The sequence below is a fragment of the Chinchilla lanigera genome, unplaced genomic scaffold (assembly GCF_000276665.1).
Source record: "Chinchilla lanigera isolate Chin_1 unplaced genomic scaffold, ChiLan1.0 scaffold00002, whole genome shotgun sequence".
Taxonomy (NCBI): Eukaryota; Metazoa; Chordata; class Mammalia; order Rodentia; family Chinchillidae; genus Chinchilla; species Chinchilla lanigera.
Window position 1 is genome coordinate 18944299 of NW_004955403.1, and position 25278 is coordinate 18969576.

Consider the following 25278-nt stretch of genomic DNA (forward strand, 5'->3'; position numbering starts at 1 on the left):
CAGGGTGCCTAAAATTTTTGAGTGATGTCAGGACTGAGGATTAAGATTGGGAATCATTATCATAAATGTGGTATTCAAATCCAGGGGACTAACTGGGTTCATCTGGGGAAAGTGTGTAGCTAAGAGAAGGGAAGAAATCCCAGGATGAGTCTGGGACCTAAGAGGGTCACTAGAAGAAAAGGGGGGAAAGTGCAGTACTTGTTTCCCAGAAGGCAAGTGACATTAATAATGAAGGAATATTCCGGTGTGTGAAATACTTCCAATGCCTGTTGAATATGCATATCTTCCTAGATTTTCATTTCTTTTTCTCTTGCTTTGGAGCTAGTCTGCACTGTTATTGTGAAACTTTCATTATTTGTTAATAAAGTAGCAATTTTCAATTCAAAAGAAAATTGTGACTTGTCAGTGGCAAGATTCCAGGCACATTAGTTTTTCCTCTGAGATAAATGTTCTTGACTATAAATCCAAGAGGCTCTCTCCATGCAGCGACAATAGATTGAAAAGGTAAATAATTATTCAGTGCATATGATCAAGCTGAAGAAATAGTCTGGAAGATTAAGGAAACAGTATCCCCTCCCCAGGTATTGGAATTCTGCTTGTAATTGTACAGATAATTGTTTAGTTTTTAATATCACGTGAAGATGAAATTACACATTGGCCTCTTCTGTGATTTGTTGTCCAAATGTGAGGGTCAGGAGCCACTTCAAATTGTTTTTACCTCTTGGTGTTTTCTTTTGGTTTGGGATCACAGGGCATATGGCTTCAGCCACAGTCGCAGTGATCATCTCTCTTTAGAGAGAATACCATTTTCGGGTTTTGTTCCTCATTCAGTGGCTCAGTAGACTAGATTAATTTCATGGATCTATTAACTCATTCAAATGTTTTCTACCTGAATGGATTCAGAGAAATTTTCAAGTGCTTCAAATTGTTTCAGGACAAAACAAAACAAATTCTTATATATATATATATATATATATATCAGGAATCAAACTCAGGACCTTGCACTTGCCAGGCAGGTGCTATGCCACTGAGATGTCTCCCCCAGCCCCAACAAATTCATTATTAAACCTGATAATTAGTCATACTGCTGGCACGATGCACTATAGTGAATACATATGAACTTGAAAATTCATGAAATTTTTTTGTGAGAGGTCAGACCCAAGATCACACATCCTATTAAATTCTATCAAATAAAGTACCTTCCAGTCAATTCAGTTACTGTATAATCTTTCAGTTGTCCTAATAGGACCATAATGTCTACCATTTATACACAACCCATTATTCTGAAGACTCTAAAACCATCTATATCATTAAAAATTCCAAATAAATATTATTTCAAGGCATAAATTGCAAAGTCACTTGTCTGGAGAAAGTAGAGGACTATTGAAGTTCAATTTATTTATTTATTTTTTTGGTCTTTTTTGAGACAGGGTTTTACTATGCAGTTCACGCTGGCCTTAAACTCACTACATACCCCAGGCTGACCTTGTATTTGCAGTGATCCTTCTGCCTCAGCCTCCCAAGTTCTGGAATTGCTGGTACGGGCCACCACGCCTGGCTGTAGTTTAATTTTTAACAAAGTACACATCATTCAATTTAGAATTTAAGTTTTTGTCTTTATTTTTTGTGCTTTTTGTTCTTTTGCTTTTCCTGGACAGTTGAGGGTGAGGCAGTATTTCTTCTTGTGGAGAGGGGTTAGTGGGGATTTTGTTCATTTTCTGAAAGCTCTGAATTTTAATTAGTGTTCACCTCCATGATTCAGAGTTCTGTGAGATACGTATATTAGTGAAAATAAGTCTCAACTTTGACCATGAAACTATTCCTGATAATGAAGAAAGACTGCTTTATAGTTTTCTGAAAAACAAAATGGTTTTTGGTGAAAATTAAGTGTTTGTTATTTATAAAATGTTAGATTTATACCTAGTCACATAGCAGGAAGGTTACTGTAGTAGGGGTAAAAGCCTATAGCCAGTGACCACATGGTCCCTATGACATGGAAGGTCTCCATTCTTAGCTATATTTTACAATTTAAGTGTGAGTTATGAAATGAGATGATGAACTGTGCTAAAATAATCATGAATGCTTTAAAAACTATGTACACAAAAATATTTATATTATTAGAGCACAGGCTATATGGACTCTGAGGGCAAAAAAATACCAACTTTTTTCAATCTTATATCCACCGAAATACGTCTCCTTTCTCCCAGGCTTTGTTAGAGGTAGTTAATGACCTCTTCGAGGAACAGACCGACCTGGAGAAAATTGTCAAAAAAATAATGCATCGCGCCCAAACTCTGTTGAAATGTGAACGCTGCTCTGTTTTACTCCTAGAGGACATCGAATCACCAGTAAGTTCTATTTTGTTTTTCAAACAGAGCTGAGGACTTGAAAGGACTAAAGCTGAATTTATCTGTGTTTAAACCTGTGAATTGGTCACTGAAACAATTCCGTTCATTACTCTTCTAACCACGGGTGGCTTTTTTGTAGATGCCAGTTTATGTATTTATTTATTACAGTAGTGGGGATTGAACCCAGGGCCTATGCACTGAGCTACATCCCCAGTACGTCTTTTATTTACGTATTTTGAAATATTGACACAGGGTCTCACTCTAAATTGTCCACACTGGGCTTGAACTTTGGCTACTTCTACCTCAGCCTCTCACTACAGATGTATGTCACCATGCTCAGCTATCAGAATTTATTCCCTTAGATGTTTTTTTCATTCTTATTTTGTCCTCACTTAGAAATAGAACCTTTGGGCTAAGGGAGAACCTTGAGATCAATCCTAGCACTGTGTATTTACTGATGAAGGAGGTAAGGGGCTACTAACTGGTTTGCCTTGTTTTACACAGCTTAACTAGAACAAAACTCAAGCACATGCATCCTGTTTTATTTACTTATGTAGGGGAGCCCTCAACATTGCTGGGTATGCACTGCACTCCTCCCCTCAGCAGGGATGGAGGAAGCAAATAGACACCTGGAGAAGCAGTGGCTTTAGCTCTTGGAGCCTCAGCCAGACTGTTTTCTGTGGCAGGTTGTCTTGCTGGCTTTTCTAGGTTCTTTTCCTACTGCTTTGGACTTGTGGTTCCTGGCACAGAACATCTTAATCAGCTGAAGGAGGACATGTCCCCCCTTACCACAGGGCCTCTTGGTCCTTGAGAGGAAACGTTATCCAGTGCAGGACCTCAGGCTGTCTGCATTTGTATGATTTGTCGCCAATCTTAGGTTCTGCTCCACCCTTTGGCTCTTGGGGGAAAATCTGCTGGGTAAATGCACAACAATATTGAAAATAATGATCATCATCCATCAAAGTTCTTGAAAGTTAAATGTCTAAACCCTTGACAGCAATTTAATGTCTTTGCTGAGAACTCCCTTCAAAGACCAGTTGTTTAGCAATTAAGAGCTGTTTTAATACCTCAGAGAATGATCTTTTCTGTACTGTACTTAGAAAAGATTATTATCTTTGCCTTTAGGTTTGCTTTTTCCCAAGAATAAGAACTTGAAGATGAATATTAGAGATTTAATAAGTATTGTAAAAAAACAGTAATATACAGTGTCAGTAGGTTCATTCCTTTGTTGTCCAGCTCCAGAATGGGCATGGTAAAAAAGCCTGGAAGAGAAAAGCTGTTCACATCATGCAGCCAGAAAGAAGAGAGGAAAGGGAGGAGCCAGGGACAGGAATATGTCCTTCGAGTGATGCTGTAATGGCCCACCTCCAACCAGGTCCCACCTCTTAACAGCACTTTCAGCAACTGATAAATATAGCATGATACAATCACCTTCCAAATATATGAGACTTTTAGGGGAGACACTTGATCCAAACCATAACTTTCTACCCCTGGCCCCAAAAGGCTCATAACTATCTCATTATGAAAATGCATTTAGTTCATCTCTGAAAGTTGCCAAATTCATAATTGTTACAGCATTGCTGAAAAGCCCAAATCCAAAGTCCCCTCTGAGATGCAAGGCAAATTCAAGTTAAATAATTCTAATATATAACGGCACAGGGTAAACATTCCCATTCCAAAAGGGAAGAATAGTAGAATAGAAAGGAATCACAACAAAGCAAGACCACAAACCAGCAGGGCAAACATTAATTCCTATAGCTCCATGTCCAGGACTCAGGGCAAGTTGTGATAAGATGTAAACCCTAAAGGGCTCAGGCAGCCCTGCCCCTATGGACTTATTGGTTGAAGCCCACAAGGCCTGTCTCTTCAACTGGTTATGCTTACTGCTTGGAACCTTCCTCAACAGATGTTCCATATTCCTGGCATCTCCAACTTCCTGAAGTCTACACTGTATCTTCAACTTTGCTCTCACAATTTCTTATACTGCCTTGGGCTCCTGGAAGGGACTGTGACTTCACTATACATATTTGCAAGGCTTTCCAGGCCTTCTGAAATCAGGGTGGAATCTTCTATAACCCAGTAACTCTTCCATTCTCCATGCCTAAGAAACTAGCACCACATGGAAAGTACCAAAGTTGGTCACCAACTTGAGCAGTAGCCAGGCTCCAGTGGACCATGGATGCAGTAGTCTTTGAGTATCTGGATGGCTGAATTTGGGGATACACTTCTCTAGGTGGTAATGACTGAGCAAGCATCTCAGGCACTCTCTTCTCAAATAAAAGTTTTATAGTTTTGTACCTCTTTTTCCCTGTGCAAAGTGTTTGATTTCTTTTTAATACTTATCTTTTCAGCAACCATGTTCTCATTTGTGTCAACTTTGTGGGTGCTTTTCTGGTGAAACTGCAAACTTTTAAAATCATTCACACCTGCTGTTTGCTCCTCATTCTCAGTGAAGATATGACTGAAAGTAGCAAGCAGTACCCTTGTCGTAGCTTGAATATTGGACTGTCTTGCATTTTCCTCCATCATGTTAATTAGCCCACTCCTCTTAATTTCAGTCTCCTGAAAAGTTTCAGGACATGGGCAAAATGTAGACAAATTTTCTGCCAGATTGTAGCATACATGGCTTCTAGTTCAACTGCCAGTGGAGTCCTTGCTCCCAATTGAAACCTCCTACACCTGGCCTTTACTGTCTGCATTTCTATCCTACTTTTGTCTTTTGAGCCCTGCCCAGTACCACGCATCAAGCACTACTCACAAAATTTTAGGACTTCTCTAACCCACATCTGCAAACCATTCCATCCTTTTCCTGCAAATCAGTTCCAAAAACTTTTGAAACACATGATCAGTTATAGTTAGAGTAATGACTCTATTCTTGAAGCCAATTTTTGCATTTGTCACTTTCCTGTCACTGAAACAAAATATCTGACACTTGTAACCTAGAGGAGAGGTTTATTTTGGCTCTCAGTTTCAGTGGATTCATTTGATTGCCAGGTATATTTTTGTGGTGTCACTATGCAGAAACCTGCCAATACTGTGCTTTCATTTAACACAGTTCTCACTAAAGCTTTCTCAAACTTTTAAGAGCTATTGTTTCGTACACCACTATGGTTGTCAGGTAGAAATTGTAGGAAGGAGATCAGTCATGATCACATGATGAAAAGGAGAAGAAGCCAGGCTGAACAGTAAAGCAGACACCAAAACCTGATGCTGGCATAGTGTTATCAACAAACAGACAATGTGTAAAGACAAAGTTCTTTGGCTGAGCTATCTTCCTTTCACGTCTCAGAATGCTGAATGGATAGAGTGCCATTAGAAGCCATTGCTATGCAGATTTAATGAGGATTATGAGTGACTATCAAAGTGGAGATCAAAGCAACATCCATAAATGCAATTTGATTTGATTGACAAAGAGCAGACCTAGATAGATTTTTACCCTTTATATGTGAAAAAAATAAAAGCAAACTTGGAATTATGATTTTCAGTTCCTAAACTTCTACATGAAAAATGAACATTTATGAATAGTCATTAAATTTGGTACATGGTAACAAAGGAAAAATGGGTGGGATTTTGCTTGGAAGAAGTTGAAAGTATAAAACTAAAGACAAATTCCTTATAAAGAAATCAGCTGAGGGCTGGGGATTTAGCTCAGCGGCAAAAGCGCCTGCCTGGCAAGCGCAAGGTCGTGAGTTCGGTTCCCGGTACCAGAGAAAAACCAAAAAAAAAAAAAAAAAAGAAATCAGCTGAATAGAATAGTTTCCAAAGATCCCAGTGCTTGTGAGAATCCAGTAAAGGTTGTGCTTAGAATGTTTAGAAAACTGTCTTTGAGGGGAAAAAGTATGTTAGAAGAGTTTCAGACTTGATATAGTCATCTTTACTGCAAGTAAAGATGATCTTTCTTCTTAACAATAGAAATATTTTAATAATTATAAGGGAATAAATATAAGATCTCAGCATTACCAAGGAAATCAGTAATTCTATTATATTGCTCCCTTATTAATTGTAACCTTTCCTTCCTTATTATTGTCAGCAATCTTATTATTAGTAGAATGCTTTTTAGTGCCCTGATATTTATCACAACAAAGAGCTTTCCCCTACACAAAGTGCTAGTTCTAGCTTTAGATTTGTTATAACCAGTATATTTCTTGGAGCAAGAATTGGCACACTTTTTTCCAAAAATGCTCAGGAAATAAATATTTTAAACTTCTCGAGTCACTTAGTCTCTGGTCATCTACTCAAGTCTGCCACTGTGGCATGAAAACACAGTGGACAATAGATCAAGAATGAATAGATCGGGAATGAATAGATCAAGAAAGAACATGGCTGTATTCCAATAAAACTTTATACAAATAGGTGGTAGCCCAGATATAGCTTGCAGACAGTGTTTACAGAGCCCCGTCCTTGATAGTTATCCCCTCCCCACTTATTCACTTAAAGATGAACACATAATAAAGAGCCACAAACTAGCAAGGGGCTTTTGTAAACTACCATAAGAAACAAAAAGGAAAGGAATGTGAAAACAAGCTAAGCTTTCACAGAAAAATTGATAACAGTTTTCCATGAAATTAAATTAAAGACAATGTGATATCTCAGGAAAAATAAAAGTATTTTTTTAAAAAAGAGATACATGGACTGAAGGAAGAAATGAGAAATAATACAAAAGACCAGAAAACCAAGTTGGTAGAGCTGGGAAAGGAGCAGAAGAAAATGTGTAAACATACAGAAATGGATATTATATTTACCAAAAGAAAGGAAGGAAGGAAAGAAACTTCCACATGCTTTCAAGGACATAAAGAATAAAACTGAAAGTTAAACAGAAAATCGTATGTTATAAAATGATAAAAGAGAGATTGATAAGAATGGAGGCTGAATAAGAGAATTCCAAAATGAGGATAATTGGTTTTCTGAAGAGAATGTGACAAATGCAGCAGGAAAGTGCACTCAGAATTCTGATGCTAGGACATTTTATTGAAATAGAAGCAACATTGGATCTACAGTCAGGAAGAACACAACTTTTCAGAAGATGGTACTAATTGTTTAACACTGAAACACATTTCATGTTAATGAAATTCAAAGATACTGAAAAAGCTCTGTGTCTAAGCAAAAAAATCAAATCACCACTGGAAGAAAATCTGTCATAATAGACTCCTAAGTATCACTCTTTGGTACTAGAAGACAATCTACAAAGTTCTCAGAAAAAGAAAATATGACCCTGTGATTTAAAATCTAACAAAATTCATTTTCAGTTATTCAAGCCACAGATAGATATTTTCAATATGCAAAGAACAGTTCAGGAATTATATAGTTCTAAGAGGCCTTTCCTGAAAAACACATGAGGGTGAAATCTGGCCTCCCAAGTGATGAAGTCAGAATCAGTAAGACTGTCATTCAGTATTGAATGTATTAAGTATAGAACTAAAGCTAGAAGCCTTGAGGCATATTACTTGATTATACTATATAAATATAATCCTGAGAAATGAACAGAGTAAGGGGAGGTCAAGGACTCCCAGTCTTCACGTATACAAGACTGTACACAGCAGGCTCATGTAGATGAACTCTTACAACAGATATCTTTGATTTTGTGAGTGGTTTTAATTTTAATGTGCCAAATTTATCAATTTTTCTTTTGGATTTGTGCTTTAAGGATTTTATTCTAAAAATCTTTACCTCCAGCTATAATGCATTCATATATCTATATATATCTATATGATATTTTAGTCCATCTGGAATTTGTATTTTGTGTGTTGTATATATATGTGTATGTGTGTGTGTGTACAAAACCAATTGTCTAAGAACTGTTTTCCACTACTTAATGATATTACTTCTATATTATATCAAGTATCCATGTATACTTGGGTCTGTTTATAAGCTCACTATTTTGGCCTACTGGGCTACTTGTTTATTTGTGCACTAGTGTCATACTGTCTCAATTTCTGTAATTTTATAGTACAGTTTGATATCTGATAGCACAGCTCTTCAATGTTGCTCACATTTCAAATCATCGTATTTTACTGTCATGTCTCAAGAGAAGAAAAGAAAAGTGTTTCACATACTTTTCCTTATTCTCACATGTACAACAAAACTGGAAAGTCTTTCCTAATAGGAAATTGTCTGACTGACTTGCCCAATGATCCACTAGTTAAGAAGGGTGCTATTCAAATCACTTATGTTCTTAATGTGTTTCTGTTCCTCATCTATCATTTCCTGAATCAGAGGTGTTCAAATATTTAGCATAACTGAGACTTAGAAATATCTCCTTGTCCAATTATGTAGGTTGCTGATTTAGTTGTTTTAGACACTTACTATTTGCTGGGATAAAATATCCAACACCTACTTATAGGAAGACAGGTTTATTTTGGCTCACAGTTTATAGACATTTCAGTCCTTCTTTGACTGTTCCAAGGTGGGATGGCTTGACCCAGGAAAACAGCAGAGGAACTGCTGCTTACCTCAGTGTGTACAGGAAGTCGAGAGATCAGAGAAGAGCCCGGAAGGGATATATACACCTCTCCTTCCAGGCCACGCCCACAGTAACCCACCTCTTCCCTCCAACCCCCACCTCCTAGCAGCAAGTGAGCAATAAACCCCCATAATCCTCCAAAGTGACACCCCTTTCTCCCTTCTCCTTCTCTTCTCTTTGTTTTGACCTCTAGATATCTTTCTGTTTTTCTCTTCCCATCATGAATATTTGGAAGAAATCAGATGTATGGAAGCATGAGCGTATAACACCATTGCTACTGGCATTCCATGTGCTATTTTACAATCAAAACTCAAAACAGTATCATTTCAGGAGAATACTCCTTTCTCCAAAAACAACTTTTGCCTCTCTATTTTATTTATCCCTTGAAAAAGTTTTGTTCACTTGTTTGTCTATTTCTTGTGATTCTTAAGTGTCTGTAAAAGGTTATTATAAGTGTATGGTATTTTATTTTCTGTCCACATTTGTGGGAAAAGGGGAGAAACAAACTTGTCTAGATGTAGAAGCCTTGATTCACCTAAATCTTATTGTTTAGAACCTGCTTTCATGGTCATTCAACTAGGCATTCATATGTAAAGTGGTTGGCTTATTGAGGGGATGCCAAAAATAGAAATAAGGAATGCATTTCTGGTTCTTTCTCCTGCCAAAATAAATATTTTCCTCTTGTTTGCTTCACTGTTTCAGTCAGTTGATTTTAAGTGATTTTGTCAATGGTGTTTTCTATTAGGTCAAACAAATATCTTCGCTGGCTGCTGCTGTCAACATCAAGAAGTATTTAATCCTTTGAAGTGAATATCTCCTGCTGAATATTATTCCATCCCATGAACATGTCTAAGCAATTCCTATCACTTTCTTTCATTCTGTTCTAGCTCCTGTATTTACCATTATATCTATTTCTTTTAGTGCTTACTGCAAGCATTTTTTCTTAGGTCCTAAAGCACCATCTCAGCTTTGATATTTTCCAGTGTTCTCCTTTGATGGATCATCCTAATGGCTGCCAGCTATTTCTTTATCCAAAATGCTATGAAGTACTTTATAACCAAGCTTATGAATATGAGACTGCTTTCTAGAACTCTTTTTTAACCTGTGATGCATAGCTAATCTATTAGATGTCTAATATGCTATTGCCCTACAGAGCCACTTTACTTTGTTAATAAAATTAATAAATATATATCAATAGATATCAGGTTCATATATGCTATATATGTATGTATGATTCTCTATAAAATCTCCAACTACTGAACTCTTATCCCTACTGGCCATCTTTGTCACATTCTGTCCCAATTTTTTTCTGTTGCAATTAGGAGAATCACTGTCATGTTGTAAGTAACTCATTATAAATCAGAGTAGTTTTTAAGTCTTTCTCGCCATCTACATTGGCTTGTCTCTGCATTCTCTACTTTCTATATTCAAACATCATTTCTGGCCTTTCTTCACACTCTTTCTACCTCTCTCTCCATTCTGTCTTTACTAATCTTTCGTGTGGGCATTTCCTTCTGATTAATTTCTTTGCTTATAGACAGAGAATTCTTCCCTTCAATAAAGCCTATTATTTTTCTTTTTGGTGATACTCTGAGTTGGACCCAGGGCCTTTGCACTGAGATGTGTCTCTAGCTCTGCCCTTTTGAAAAATTCTTTTGAGATAGGGTCTCACTAAGTCACTAAGTTGTCCAGACTGGACTCAAACTTGTGATCCTCCTGTCTTAGCCTACCAGAGTGGTGGAACTACAGGCATGCATCATCATACTTGGCTTCAATAAATTCTTAGTACTGCTTCTAGCTATTTTTCTAAACATGCACCTGTCCTTTTTATGCTTCAGAACAATCAGTAACTATGATTAACTCTTGTCTAGACAATAAAGTTTCTACTACCCAATATTCAAGGCCCATTATGTCTGCTTCCAGCTTAACTTTTATTTTCTCTGTTCCTCAGCTTGTTCTGTCCTTATCTTTCACTTCTACCCTATTCTCTAGGGTCAGCCTATGCATGTGTCTCTGTGTCTTTGCACACATTGTCCCTTAAAAGACAAAACACACTGGACAATGAAGGAGATAATTGTATTTAGCCCACTGCAATAAGGAGAAAGTTCATTAGTAAGGAACATCTCAAGGAAAAGGGCTCTAGAAACATAGACAAGTGAGTTATCAGTGTCATTTAGGGCTCATAAAGAATTCATGAAGATGGAGACAGGTCTTATTGTGGAATATGCCAGGGCCTTCTATGAGCAGGAGCAAGCCTGGAACACTGGTAGATGGATTTATCATGACTGCTTTTGGGAGCACAGGAGTTGGGTAAAGCTCAACACTGTGAATTCTACTCTGCCTATGCTTTGCAAACTGTCCCCAAAATATTATTTGTCTTTTTCTTTCTAGCTCAGCACTCTTGATGGTTGATCTTTACATAGGACACCTTTGGGCCGTCTTGTCTTCTGGCATCCGGTTCCACTTGACCAGTGAGGGTCAGCAAAAGCTTGAAGGGCTGGAGGTTGCACTGTTGCCCTTGTTCACCTTTGCCAGTTCTAGCGGTGGCTGGATTTCCCCAAGGGCGCTCTCCATAGCCCCAGCTCCACCAGGGCACCAAAAACCATTCTTTCCCCTCTTCCTCCTTCTCCTTGTCTCTCTCTTGGGTCACCTCAGAAGTGTTCATCACTTTCCAAGGTTGCCAGTCTCTGGGTGCTGCACCATTCCTTATCATTCATTTTTACATGACCCACAGTTCCATAGCCTGTCCTATTACTGAGTTATGCTCAGTTAATCTCTTAAACATTCTCTGTGTTCTCCGCCAGAACTGACTGCTGTGACCCCTCAGCCTGGAAAACTTCTCCATGGCTCAGCCTAGAGCTTGCCTGTTCGTCCTTTAGGACACAGCCCACGAGGACGTCTCAACAACCCCTCTGTGCACAAGGAGCCTTTTGAAGACATCATGGGGAAATTACGCATCTGTGTGCACTTTTCCCTATGTACCCTACTGTACTGTACTGGTTTTCCCAGAGCTCATGATGCCTGATGTACTAAGTACTTGATAAATGTCAACCGTGGGAATCAGTGATAAACGTAGCAGATGATTATTTGACCTACTTTTGCCCTTCTAAGTAGTCTTATGAAAAAATAAGGATTAAGGAAAAAATTTTAAATTGGTGTTTACTTAGTAGATAATTTTCTGTTTGGTGGCAGGAATATCTGCTTAAGCATAGTTTTTGTTTTTTTAAATTTGTTTTTAAATTACAAGAACAGAGAGAAACTGAACCAACTAGCACTTGATAAATGTCCAAATCAAAACGGCTTCTGTCTGTGGAGCTCTTCCAAAGAACAAGCAGGGGATATTTTGTTTACTTCACAAGACATGTGCATTGCTTTCCCCGGGGTGTGATCACCCGGCTGATCCATAGTGAGAGGAGCTCAGAACCACTTGTTCAGTTTTGTTGGCCTATAAACCACTGCTGATATTTCTCTTATCAGAGTCTCTTTTTCACTTGGTGTATGTGTGCGTGTATTTAACCCATGTTTCTTTCATAAATGCATATTGAAATCAGAAGTGAATTTAGGTAGTAAATTTAAAAATTGGTGAAATGAGGAATCATAGAATCTATCCAAGTCAGGAATAAAGAATGAAGTTTATTCCCTTTTATTTATGCTTTGCCACCCTTCTTCCCTCCCCAGACAGGGTCACTGTAGGTACCCAGGCTGGCCTCGAACTCCCCATCCTCCAGCTTCAGCCTCCTGAATACTGGGATTATATGCGACTGCCGCCATGCCTGGCTCCTCTTTTTTCTTTCTGGTGTAATTTCTACAATGTTACTCTATAAAGCCCTTTAAATCATATAAAACATATTTAAACTGTTTTTGCTATTTTATTTTTAAACCCAAGTATCTGAATATAATTTTCTATGTGCATGCATTACACATGCAATAAGTTCTTTTTAAAATCATAAATTATGTGGTGCTTTGAGGAGCAGCCACAGGTCTGGTAGGATAGAATTTGTTATTCCAAGAAACTTCTGAGCATGAAAGGAGTTATTTGCAGTTGTCTCCAGGATGTAGGGAAAGTGGAACTGTTCCATGACAACTGTTGAATGTCCTCAATTACACCTTCGATTACTTGTCTTAGTGCCTAAAATTTCTATAATTTTAGTATTGTTTTGGATCAAAACTTGTGATTCCAAGAATCCTCTTTCAGAATTATAGATAAATTGCATGGAAATGATAATACATTAATCTATCATCAGTCTTTAACAATTTAGCAGAAAATAACTAGTGGATTTGGCCCAAAGATAACTCTAGATTGCAGGTTGGCAGTTTTTTTTTTTAAATAAAGGTCCAACCAGTGCAGATAGTAGCTATTTAGGTGCTGTGGCTCGTATGGTATCAGCTGCATCTGTTCAGCTCTACTGTTGCAGTAGAAAGCCGTCACAGACCATATTATATTTATGCATGTGGCTTTGTTTCAATAAAACATTATTTATAACAATAGGTCACAGGCTGGCATTTGGCCCATGGACTCTTTTTATCTACTCCTGCTCTAGAAAGCAGGGAGGCAGGCAGTTGAATTTGCTTCTAGAATTATATTACTTCTCCGCTATACATCTTGCTGTTCTCAATGTGGACAAAAGCCCACATGTAAGTAGTGCTGCCCAGTAATCTGCCATCACTGGATGGTCAGTATGGCCACGAGTGTGACCTCAGGTTGGTCCCAAATACAAGAATGTGTAAGGAGATTCTACTAATAGTCCTGGGCTCCTGAGCATATGATTTAGACTTAGATTTGTCTGACAGTCTCAAATTTCCTCTACAGTGGCCTCCAAAGTCAGATGATCTGGATCCAGACTAACTTTACATTCATTATGGACCCAAGGCTGATGTCTCAGTACTTCCTTGATCTCAGCTGGCTTTGACTCAGCAGCAGTTTTGTCCTCAACAGTTTTATTGCTGTGCTAGTTTTAGTATTCTCTTGATGAAACTCATGCCTGCTTCTTTTTTATTCTTATATTGCTTTTCCATCAGCTGAAAGCCCTTAAATTCTGTATTTCTCTAACCCACTATTTCCGATTCCCTTACCATACATCTGAATAATACTCTTCTGCACAATGTAATGGCCCATGAGTACTTTGATTCATTCTAATTAGTTTTAAGGAATAAATTTATATTATTTCATTTGTAAATTCTTTTACATTTTTCAACTCTGTAAGTACTTCATTTTCTCTTTGTATTTCTATTCATTTCACTACTGAAAGGCTTTAAAATACCTTTGAGTAAAAATGTAAAAATGTACAATGAATAAATATTTACAGTGTTCATGGTGTGTTAGACACATACCAGCATAAAAGGCAAAATTTCAAAAGAAAAAGATAAAGCAATTTTGTAAGCAAAGCCAAACAAAACCAACAAATTAAAGACTATTTTGCATAAAGATAAAACTTTGAATCTTAAACTGTGCTCTGAGCCTCCCAGCGTCCAAGATAAAAGAAAAAAAAGAATCTGTTTTTATAATTCTTCTGATTTAGTAAAATAAATCACATCAGTGAATCAAGAAATTTTTTCTGACCTTGTACTTTAAAATTTTACCCTTTACAATGTTTTATTAGGGTTCTCCAGAGAAATAGGAAAAAAAAGATATAGATATAGATATATAGGTTCATATGAATATGGAGCTTGAGAAGTCCCACAGTTTGCAAGCTGAAGAGCCAGGAAAGCTGGTGGTGTAATTCAGTCTGAGTCCAAAAGCCTGCAAACAAGGAGTGCCAGTGTCTGAGGAGATGGGCTTTCTATCTAGACGGACTTTCTAGCTCGATCAGAGAGTGCATTGACTCTTCCTCTTCTTTTCTGTTCTGTCCAGGCCCTCAGTAAATTGGATGGTGCACCCTCACACTGATGAGGCTGATCTTTACTCTAAAAGCTCCTCTTTTACATTTTAAGGGTTCATACATGCTAACATTATATCAATAGATATTTGTATACCTTATTTATTTTTTTGTGACAAGATCTATAAGTTCTATAGCTTAAAATGTTAGGATTTCCTATTCAATTTTTATAAGCTGCTAACCTAAATATGGTAAAAAAATTTGTAAAGATCTTTATTCTAGGGACATTTTAATTCAGGTTACTTTGGTGTGGGTTTATTTAAATTCATATATACAGTAGAGAGTCAATAAAAGGCAGCTTATCTACCTTTTATGGTTTTGAAAGAGTCAGATTGACATAACTGGCTTCTGCAATACCACTTGCTGTTATGAGGTCCCCTAGGAATAGCACGAAAACTGGAGCTGTGGAATTAGACTAACATGGTTCAAATCTCAATTCTGCAATTTCTGCTTATATAGCTTCCAGAAATCCAGTTAACTCCTCTAAGCCTTAATTTATTTTCAATGAAATGGGGATAACATCTGCCTTGACAGCATGTTGTCAACATTGATGAATATAAAATATTTATCAAAATATGCAAAATACACTTGCACTTTATGGTAAAATTGCAGGATACAGCCTAGAACATGAGGAAATAGAATTTACCATTGTGTAAGGAAAATACTGAGAAAAAATCATCTATGGTGAGAGGTAAAAATGGAGATACAGGACTAAATCCCTTTTTGTTAATTTTAAAGAGGAAAAAGGTAAACAATGAAACAAAATTTCAAAATAGTTTAGTAGGACTGTTACAATAGTTGATACATTGCATATTGTTGTCTTAGTAATAACTAGAGTACAAGATACAGGCATGATATCTTCTCTAAACAATATTAGCACAAAACATTCTTTCAAGGAACCAAGAGAAGCTAGCTGTAAAACAATCTTAACTATCTTGTGTATACATGTATTTTTTCCTTTCTCCTTTTCCCCTTTACCCCATCACAGTTTGTTCTTCTTTTGAACAGTTTTTTCCCAGTGCACAATATCTATTATATATGTCAGATCTTCTTTTCTTGTTCAATTTCTCACACTAGTGAGACAATATGATGTTTACAGGAGTCTGATTTATTTCACTTATGAGTATAGTCTCCAGTTGCACACATTTACCTATAAAGGTATCCAGTTTATCCTACTTTATGGCCAAGTAGAACTCCATTACATATAACAAGAAGCTTTTTTATCCATTCCTCTGTTGACAGGCCTCTAGGTTGTTTCCAAGATATAGCTATTACAAATTCTGCTGCTATACACATGGGTGCACACACATCACTATGATGTGGTGTTTTCAATTCTTCTGGGAAGATACCCAGAAGAGGAATATCTGGTTCAAATGGGATCACTAATCCAAGGTTTTAAAGAAACCTCCACATTGATCTCCACAATGGTTGTCCCAGTCTACATTCCTACCAGCAGTGGAGAAGGGTTCCTTTTCCCCTCCAGCATTTGTTGTTGGTTGATTTTTTCATGATAGCCATTTTTTCTGGGGTGAGATGGAATCTCACTGTTGTTTTAAATTGCATCTCTCAAATGACCAATGATGTTGAACATTTTTTCATGTATTTATGTGCCACTTGTATTTCTGAGAAATGTGTATTCATCTCAGATGCCCATTTTTGGATTGGGTCTTTGAATTTGGGACGTCTGACTTTTTTCAATTTTTTATATGTTCTAGATATAAGTCCTTAGTCTGGAGGACAACTGGTTATAATTTTTCTCACTCTGTGGGTTGTCTTTTCATTCTGTTAAAGATTTCTTTTGTTGTGTAAAAGCTTTTTGATAAGGTGAGATCCCATTTTTTGATTCTTTATAATATTTCCCTTGCAGTGTGGATTTTGTTCATGAAGTCTCTGCCTACACCTAAGTCTTTGAGATGTCTGCCTGTTTTCTCTTCCAGGATATATAGTATTTCTATTTTAATATTTAGATCTTTGATCCATTTTGGCTTTAGTTTAGTGCATGGTGATAGACACGGGTCTAGTTCTAGTCTTTGTCATGTGGAGATCCAGTTTTTCCAGCACCATTTATTAAAGAGACTGTCCTTCTAGTGAACATGTTTGGCTCCTTTGTCAAAGATAATGTGGCTGAATGCATTTGGGGGATGTGTCTGCATCTTCTATTCTGTTCCACTGATCTTCAGGTCTGTTCTTTTGCCAATATCACATTGATTTTGTCACAGTAGCTTTGTAGTATAATTTCAGGTCTGGAATTGCGATACCTCCTGACTTGCCTTTGTTGCCCAGAATTGCTTTTGCTATTCTAGGCCTTTTCTCATTCCAAATGAATTTCAGGAATGTTTTCTCTAGGTCTGTGAGGTATGGTAAAAGTATTTTGATTGGGATTGCATTAAATCTATATAGCAGTTTGGGGAGTATGGCCTTTTTCACTATGTTGGTTCTTCCTATCAAAGAGCAAGGGATGTCTTCCCATTTTCTGAAATCCCCTTCAATCTCCTTTTTTAGGGTAGTGTAATTGTCATTGTATAGATCTTTCATCCTTTGTTACATTGATTCCTAAGTATTTCATTTTGGGGGTGTTGTCATAAATGTTGTGCTTTTTCTAATTTCCCTCTCAGTGAGTCTGCTGTTTGTGTACAGGAATGCTATTGACTTTGAGTGTTGACTTTGTATCACACTGCACCACTGCATTTGGATATTAAATCTATAAGTATTTTGGTGGAGTTTTCAAGGTCTTCTACTTAGGGTTTCATGTCATCAACAAATAATGATAATTCAACTTCTGCATTTCCTATCTTTATTCCTTTTTTTCCTCTTGTCTAATTTGTTTCCTGAGCTATATTGAATAGGAGCTGTGATAGTGGATGTCTTTGTCTTATTGTCTGCTAATGTGGTGTATTACATTTATTGATTTGCATGTGTTGAACCATCCTTGCATCCCTGGTTTGAACCCTACTTAGTCATGATGCATAATTTTCTTGATGATTTGTTGCATTCTGTTTGCAAGTATCTTATTAAGCATTTTTGCATCAATGTTCATTAGGGAGATTGGCCTGTAGTTTTCTTTCTTGGTTGGGTTTTTCTCTGGTTTTGGAATCAGGATAATTCTTGCTTCCAAGAATGCTTTTGGAAGTATTGCTTGCCTTTCAATTTCTTTAAAGAGTTTTAGCATTAGTAGCATTAGTTCCTCTCTAAATTTCTTGTACAATTCAGCAGGGAATTTTTCAGGGCCTGGGCTTTTCTTTGTTGGTAAATTTTAAATTACATTTCCAATTTCATTAGCTGATATTGGCTTATTTAGAATTTTTATATCTTCTTGATTTAGTTTTGGCAATTCAGTTTTGTTGAGGAATCTGTCTACTTCTTCTGAGTTTTCTGTCTTATTAGAATATAGGTTCTCATACTACGTATTATGATCTCCTGGATTTCTATGGGATCTGTTATTATTTCCCCCTTTTCATTCATTGCTTGAATTTGTGTTCTTTTTTTCCCTCTTTTTGGTGAAGTTGGCTAATGGTTTATAAATTTTATTTATTCTTTCAAAGAACCCACTTTTTGATTCATTTTTGTATTGTTTTCTTTGTCTGTATTGCATTAATTTCTGCTCTTATCTTTATAATTTCTTCTCTTGTATGAATTTTGCATTTGATTTGTTCTTCTTTTTCCAGAAGTTTAAGGTTCAATATTAGGTTGTTTATTTGAGCTCATTCTGTTTTTCTGATGTGTGAGTTCATTGCTATAAATTCCCTCATAGAACTGCTTTCACTGCATCCCATATGTTTCTTATGTTGTATTTTCAGATGATTTCAGCTCCCAGTCATTAAGTCAGCTCCAGTGTTAAATCAGTTAATATTTGTTTTATTTAGTTTGGTGAACCTATGTTGGGTGCATAAATATTTATGATCGTTATCTCTTCTTGGAGTTTTCCCTTACCGAGTATGTAGTGATCAGTTTTGGCATGAAGTTTGCATTGTCTGCAAACAGAATAGCTACCCCTGCTTTTTCCTGGATTTCTATGGCATGGAGAATTGTTTTCCATCCTTTGAATTTAAGTCTGTGAGTTTCTTTTTGGGTTAAGTGCTTTTCTTGAATGCAGTATATAGTTGGATTTGCTTGTTGATCCATTCTGCCAGTCTGTTTCTTTTGGTGAGTTCAGCCCGTTTACGCTGATTGTTATAACTAACATGTATTAGCTTTTCTTTTTCATGTTGTTTCCTTGTTATTTGTTCCTTGTCTTTCTGCCCTTTCATTGCTTGTCTTGCATAGCAGCTTCTTTCGATTGATGGTCCTGCATTTGTGGTCTTCAGTACCCACTAACTCCCTTATTTAGTATCTATGACAGTATTCTACTCTGTAAATAGAAATGAAATCCTTCTATTTTTTTATTCTATTAGTCTTATAACTCTAAGAATTATTTATGATATAGGTTGGAGTATTTATTATTTGGAGATAGCAAATAATCTCTTTATGTCTTGCTTGCTTTCTAAAATCTAAAAATATTGAAGCTGAATCAAGATTTCTAAGTGATTTGCTTCTGCTTAAATTCTTAGGTATTACAGTTACTTTTGCTGTAACAATCCCACAAGTTAGAGATTTGAACCAGCTAAATTATTCTGCTCATACATCCCGTCGGTAGGACTTTAAATAAGGCATAGCAGGGATGGTATCTGAAGCTACAGTTAGGAAAACTTTAACACTGGAGCTGACTTAATGACTGGGAGCTGAAATCATCTGAAAATTGTTTACTTATACATGTAGTGCCTGTCATGTGCTGTTTTAAAGTTTGCGGTTGTAATCTCAGCAACTTGGGAGGCTGAGACAGGATATTGCAAGTTTGTGGCCAGCCTGGCCAACCTATTTCAAAATAAAAAAATAAAAGGGCTGGAAATGTAGCTCAGTGGTAGAGCAGTTGCCTACCATGCATGAGGCCCTAGGTTCAATACTCGGTAATACACACACACGCTCACACACAAACACACATAAACAAACACACCCAACTGGCACAGCTGGAGCTGCAAGATACAGCATCTGCACATGGCCTCTCTACGTGCTTTAGCTCTCTTTCAGCATAGAGGCTTCAAAGTACTCAGCCTTCTTACACGGTGACTCACACAGCCAGACGCAGGTATCCCATCAGACAAGGCAGAAGATGCATTGCCTTTTATGATCACTTTGAGAGGCATCTAGCTTATCCCCTGAGTACTCTATTGGTTAAAGCAGTCAGGACCTTTCCAGATGAAGGGATATAGATTCCACTGCTTAGTGGGAAGGAGGCACGATCACATTATAGAAAAGAAAGTGAAATAGGAGATACTATTGTGGCCATCTCTGGGAAATAAAACTTGAACAGAGTGATTCTGTAGAGGCTTATTTTACATTACAGTATGAAACAAAATACGTTCTATGGTTGTCAAGGTTATTTCCTTGTAACTGAGCTGTCGTCACTGTGCACAGGGAGCTAATCACACACACACTTGTCTTTGAGATGGGTGTTTCTTTTATTCCTTTATTTCTTTTATTCCTTCTTTTCTTATGTTGTATTTTCCTCCTGTGGACCCATTGCCCCACTGATAAAACTTTTAATATTTAATCTATTCTCATTTTGCAAGTCATTTTCTCAAGTGCCCATCAATTCATTGCAAATGATTAATTTAAAAGGCCTTTGAAGCATGACTGCATCTGGCTAAGACAGATCGAAGTATCAACCTTGGAAAAATCCAGCAACATTCAGCTGTATTCCTTCAAGCACAGGGAATGTGTTTTTGCATCATATGGTGGACTATATTTTGTCAAAATAGGACCAAAAATTGTACCTTTCTCAATCAACACTTGAAGTGTTGTTTAAAAGAGCTCCCCCTCTAAGGTCAGGCAGACTTGCTTCAATCCTAGTTGCCTCATTTAATTTTGTGAAACTGAGCACAAAATTAAAAATTGTGGGCGGGTTTCCTCACCAAGCACACAACCCCAACAGTATCCAAAAGTGATGTCTCTTTGCCTGACCATTACAGCTCACTGTAAAAAATATACATAGGTATACTACAATTTTGGCAATGTATGCTATGTAAGAAGTAAAATACAAAATATAGAAGAGAATACTCTTTTTCTCTCCCTCGGGATCTCCCCACTTAAAATCTTTCTTTTTTTAATCTTTCTTTAATCCCTAGTTATTGTAATAATCAGCTTTAAGATGAAAAATGTTTATTGCATTATTTTACACCCTTTAATTGACCTGGATTTACTGTTTTTTCGTGTGACAGGTGGTGAAGTTTACCAAATCCTTTGAATTGATGTCCCCAAAGTGCAGCGGTGATGCTGAGAGCAGGTAGGGCCTGTGGGATTTATGTTTTCATTTGATGCTCTTTGGCCCTTCGTGTTAGCAGTGTTGCTTAATTCTCTGAGAATATGTATATCAGTAAGTACAGTCACATGTTGCTCTTTCTATTTCAAAGCTTAAATAAAAACTCTAGATGAAAAAATTAATGAGTATACATCTAGCTTGCAAACAATTTTTAAGACTAAATTTTACATAGCACTTGCAATATAATGAAAATTTTCTCTTTAGTTTTTAGTGTCCATTTTTCCTCAACCTTATAATGATTTGAAATAGATCTTAAAGTATTCTGCTGATTTCTGAATTTGAAATCCAAGTTCTTTGTGATGGTTAATATAGAGTAACAGCGAAGAAAAAAAAATTTTTAATCACGAGCTTCAATTTCTTGATGAATTTGTCTGAAACAGCTAATAAATAAAGTCAACTTTATTTATTTATTTATTTTTGTGCTGTTGGGGATTGCACCTGAGGTCTTCATGCTCTGCATATCCTAAATCCTTTGTAATTTTATTTTTAATTTTGAAACAAGGTCTCCTTAAGTTGCTAAGCTGCCCAAATTGTGAGCCTTCTGCCCCAACCCCCCAGAATGCTGGAATTACATATGTGTGGCACCATCTCTGACTTAATTCTCATATATCCCCTAATTATGTAGAAAACTAGGTTTTTGCCTTATTCTGACCCTTTATCTCTCCTCCTCCCTATTTGGCCTGTAACATCCCCTGCGTGTGAGCCCCCAGTAATTTGCTGTTTGTCATTCTTGTCATCTTTGAAACTATAACAGTAAAAGTGAGATTAGGGACAACCAGAAAATATCTCTGACCTTCGTCCTGCCCTAGATGTTCTCCAAAAATTCATTCTTTTTACTTTGATTACCTCTGGAAGAAGTGATAAAAATAATAAAAATGGCTAAAATACAGAGCTCTGGAGAAAGGCCAGTATAGTGCCCAGGATGGTGAGGAGTATGACAGTGATGGTGAGCCTTACACCTGTACCAGAACTGTGAAGGGCTTCCATTCAATAAATGTGCCAGATACTATGACGAGTATTTTATATGCACGGAATCTCTGAAGCAGTCTTTTAGTATAGACACTGCTCCTCTTGCAGGATAGAGGCAAGAACTCAGGTTCAGCAAGTTTAAAGATCTTTTTCAAGGCCCTGAAGTCAGTAAGCAGTAGCCCCACATCCAAGAGCAAGATCACCTCTCTCATCCTCTGAACTTTGACCCCATGGCCTCACACAATTTAAAATCTGGTACCTAATCCTGTGCAGTAAAAATCTCTTGTCTTAATGTTTCCCAAATCTGGTTAATCAATCAGAATCAAGTAGAGAGTTTAGTAAAAGCTAAATTCCCAAGATACACACTGAGAAATACTGATCTAATAGGTTGAAAGTAAAGTCTTACCAGTCTATATATCCAAAAGACTATCTAGGTAACACCTTTTTAAGATGTCATATTAAAGTACAATTTGACTATATCTATTACTGCCTTTTGCTTCAGAAGATAGAAATTAAAATGAATACTTTACATCAAGTGCATAAGGGCCTCTATTATATGCTGTTTAATTTCATTCATATAGTTTTTTTGAAAAATCAGAATTACAAAAAACAGAAAGTAGATCAGTAGTTACCAGGGGCTGGAGAAATACAGAGAGGTCAACTGCAAAGGGTGCAGAGATTTGGACTGTGATGTAGCCCATCTTGCTTGTAGTGGTGGTTTTACAACTGCACTTGTCAAGATGTACAGAACTCTACACTAGAAAGAGTGGATTTCACTCCATCAGTTATACCTTAAAATGGAAGTTAAAGTGAAAAAAGGAGCCCTTTTACAAAAGATTTTTATATTCATGAAAATGTATTTATGTTTACATACATATCTGATGTCGGATAATCTGTTCGTAACAAAGATATTTCAGTATAGGGAGTTACTAATGGTACACCCAGAATTTTCCCTAAATAGAATGTTGCAAAATAACATTAAATGCACTAGAAAAAAATATCTATTTATGCTACTTTCTTTAGCTAATGACAACCTTATATAAATTATATTTCTCATACTTGGGGAGGGAACTTCATGGAGTTTAAAACACAACCTCTGAAATACTAATGCTTCGTTATTGTTATTTTTTATATTTCTGAATATATTCTTGTGGGCACTTCCAAGTTAAATATCTCTGGTCATTTGATTATTTTTAGGGCTAAAAGAACTTCCATGTCAAAATGAAATGACCCAAGACCCAGACTGCTCTTAGAAAACTTCCTGATCATAAAATAAGAAAGAAAAAACTGCAAAGTTTTCTTTAAAGAGACATCTAAGAAGTGCCTTTGAACTTTCACATTATGAGATGGTCCTCTTTACCATTCTATTTATGGCTTTTCAATTAATGGAAAATGTTCATTTATCTCAGAAGACCTTTCCTTCATTGTCTAGTAATTTTCCTCTTGTAGATATAGATTTCCTCTGTCACTTATTGGAAGTTAAAGGAATAAAGACAAGTGGCTCTAGCATTTACTTTGCCAGTGGCTTGGCAGGGACATTGAATAGGCTATGGCTCTACAAATCACAGCCTGTTCTCAACACAGTGTAAATCTTTCCTTTAACCTTTCATCACTCAACATCCTTGCTATAGATAATGTCCATTAAGTACTTCAGTCCTCTGAACATCATTCAGCGATACTATGTATTTCTGATTTCTGTGGCTTCATGTGTCAATATTTCAGGGTACTATTTCAATTGTGATGAACTTGAGTGTGAGCTTGCTGATTTTTATAGACAGTCCTTAAAGGCTTAAGAAAAAAAACCCACCAATCTTATTGCTGCTTAGTGTCTTATGCAGCTAACTCCTTTGTCATAGCGGGGCTCCTCTTGTTCTTCATGCAGTGAATACCAAGAAAGTTAAGAGCAGGGAGCAGTTTGCTCTCTGTTAACTTCTTATCACTGTGGCCAAATATCTGACATACGCAATTTAAAGGATTAAAGGTTTATTTGGATTCATGACTTCAGAGGTTTAATGCATGGTGAGCTGGACCCAATAAAGAGGCATCGTGGTGAAAGGGCATGCTGGGGTAAAGCTACTCACTTTATGGCAGAAACAAAGAAAGCAAGAAAGAGTCAAGGATAGATAGATAGGTAGATAGGTAGATAGATAGACAGATAGAGAGATAGAGAGATAGAGAGATAGATAGACAGACAGATAATTTCCCAGGTTTTGCCTCCAATGACCTACATCCTCCACCCAGGTATCACACCTCCTACTAGCACACTCAGCTCTGACTGCCTCAGTGGATGAATCCATTGCTGAGGTTAGTGTCCCTGTGATCAAATCACCTTCTAGAAGCTCCACCTGTGAACCCATGAGCCTTTGCGAGGACATTTCTTTTAATCTAAACCTTATCACTCTCTCTCTACATGAAATATGTACCTCCTCCAGGACATCCTTCACTAGCTTTCCAGTGATAAGATTATCCGTGTGTCATGATGGACCTCCACTGATGAATAATTCTAACTGTGAGAAGGGTATTTTACATTGAGTTATACTCCTATAGTCTCCATCTGTTTGTTCTAAACTTGCCTACTGGAGATAGCTCTTTATTCGCCAACTGCACATTGAGTACCTGGTAACTGCTGTGTTAGGTGATGAAACCACAGAGAGTTTTATTTTTAATCAGCAGTCTCTGTTCAATAACGTTGAAGCCAATTAACAATGATAAGAGTAGTTAAAATTATAAACATCACTGGATTTTACCAGGCCTATGCACTATGACTCGTATTAACAGTGAATTTATTCTTGATTTTTTAGTTATTTCTCTCTCAGACCCTTACAAAGGGTCTTACAAAGATGTAGCAGCCATCTTTGAAGCATTTCTGGGAGTCTCTCATATTTTTTAAATCAGTATGACTCCTGAATCATTTTTTATTCCATGCACTCCCTCACAAATCCTCCCCCTCCGGATATGACGGAGCAGCCTCTTGCTGGTTACGGACTTCTTTGCACACTCCAGAGTTCCCTTGGGTGTGGCTGCACTCCTTACCGCTGCTGTGCCATAGCTCCCCTTGCACTGTACTAGATGCAGTGATGACCCTTCAAACCTTGGCAGTGGCTGGGAACTTTGTGCAGAAATGAGGAGAAGGCTCCCTGTCCCTACCATGTGTCACAGTCTGTTTCCTGTTTAGTTCTCCCTGTCTCCCATTTTTTTTACAAGCCTTTTAGTTTCTAATGCTTTTGTCTGAGGCCTTCTTTTTCTCTATAGGTGTCAGGTCTAATTCAC

At 37.1% G+C, this 25278-nt stretch overlaps 1 protein-coding gene across 1 annotated transcript in view; it reads left to right on the top strand.

Annotated features, from left to right (window-relative positions):
* Pde11a (phosphodiesterase 11A) overlaps positions 1-25278 on the top strand; it is a 375824-nt gene that overhangs the window by 139510 nt on the left and 211036 nt on the right. Inside the window, exons 4-5 of the mRNA XM_005373398.2 lie at positions 2208-2348; positions 20939-21003. Coding sequence (XP_005373455.1) covers positions 2208-2348; positions 20939-21003 — 206 coding nt within the window. The remainder of the gene's footprint in view (positions 1-2207; positions 2349-20938; positions 21004-25278) is intronic.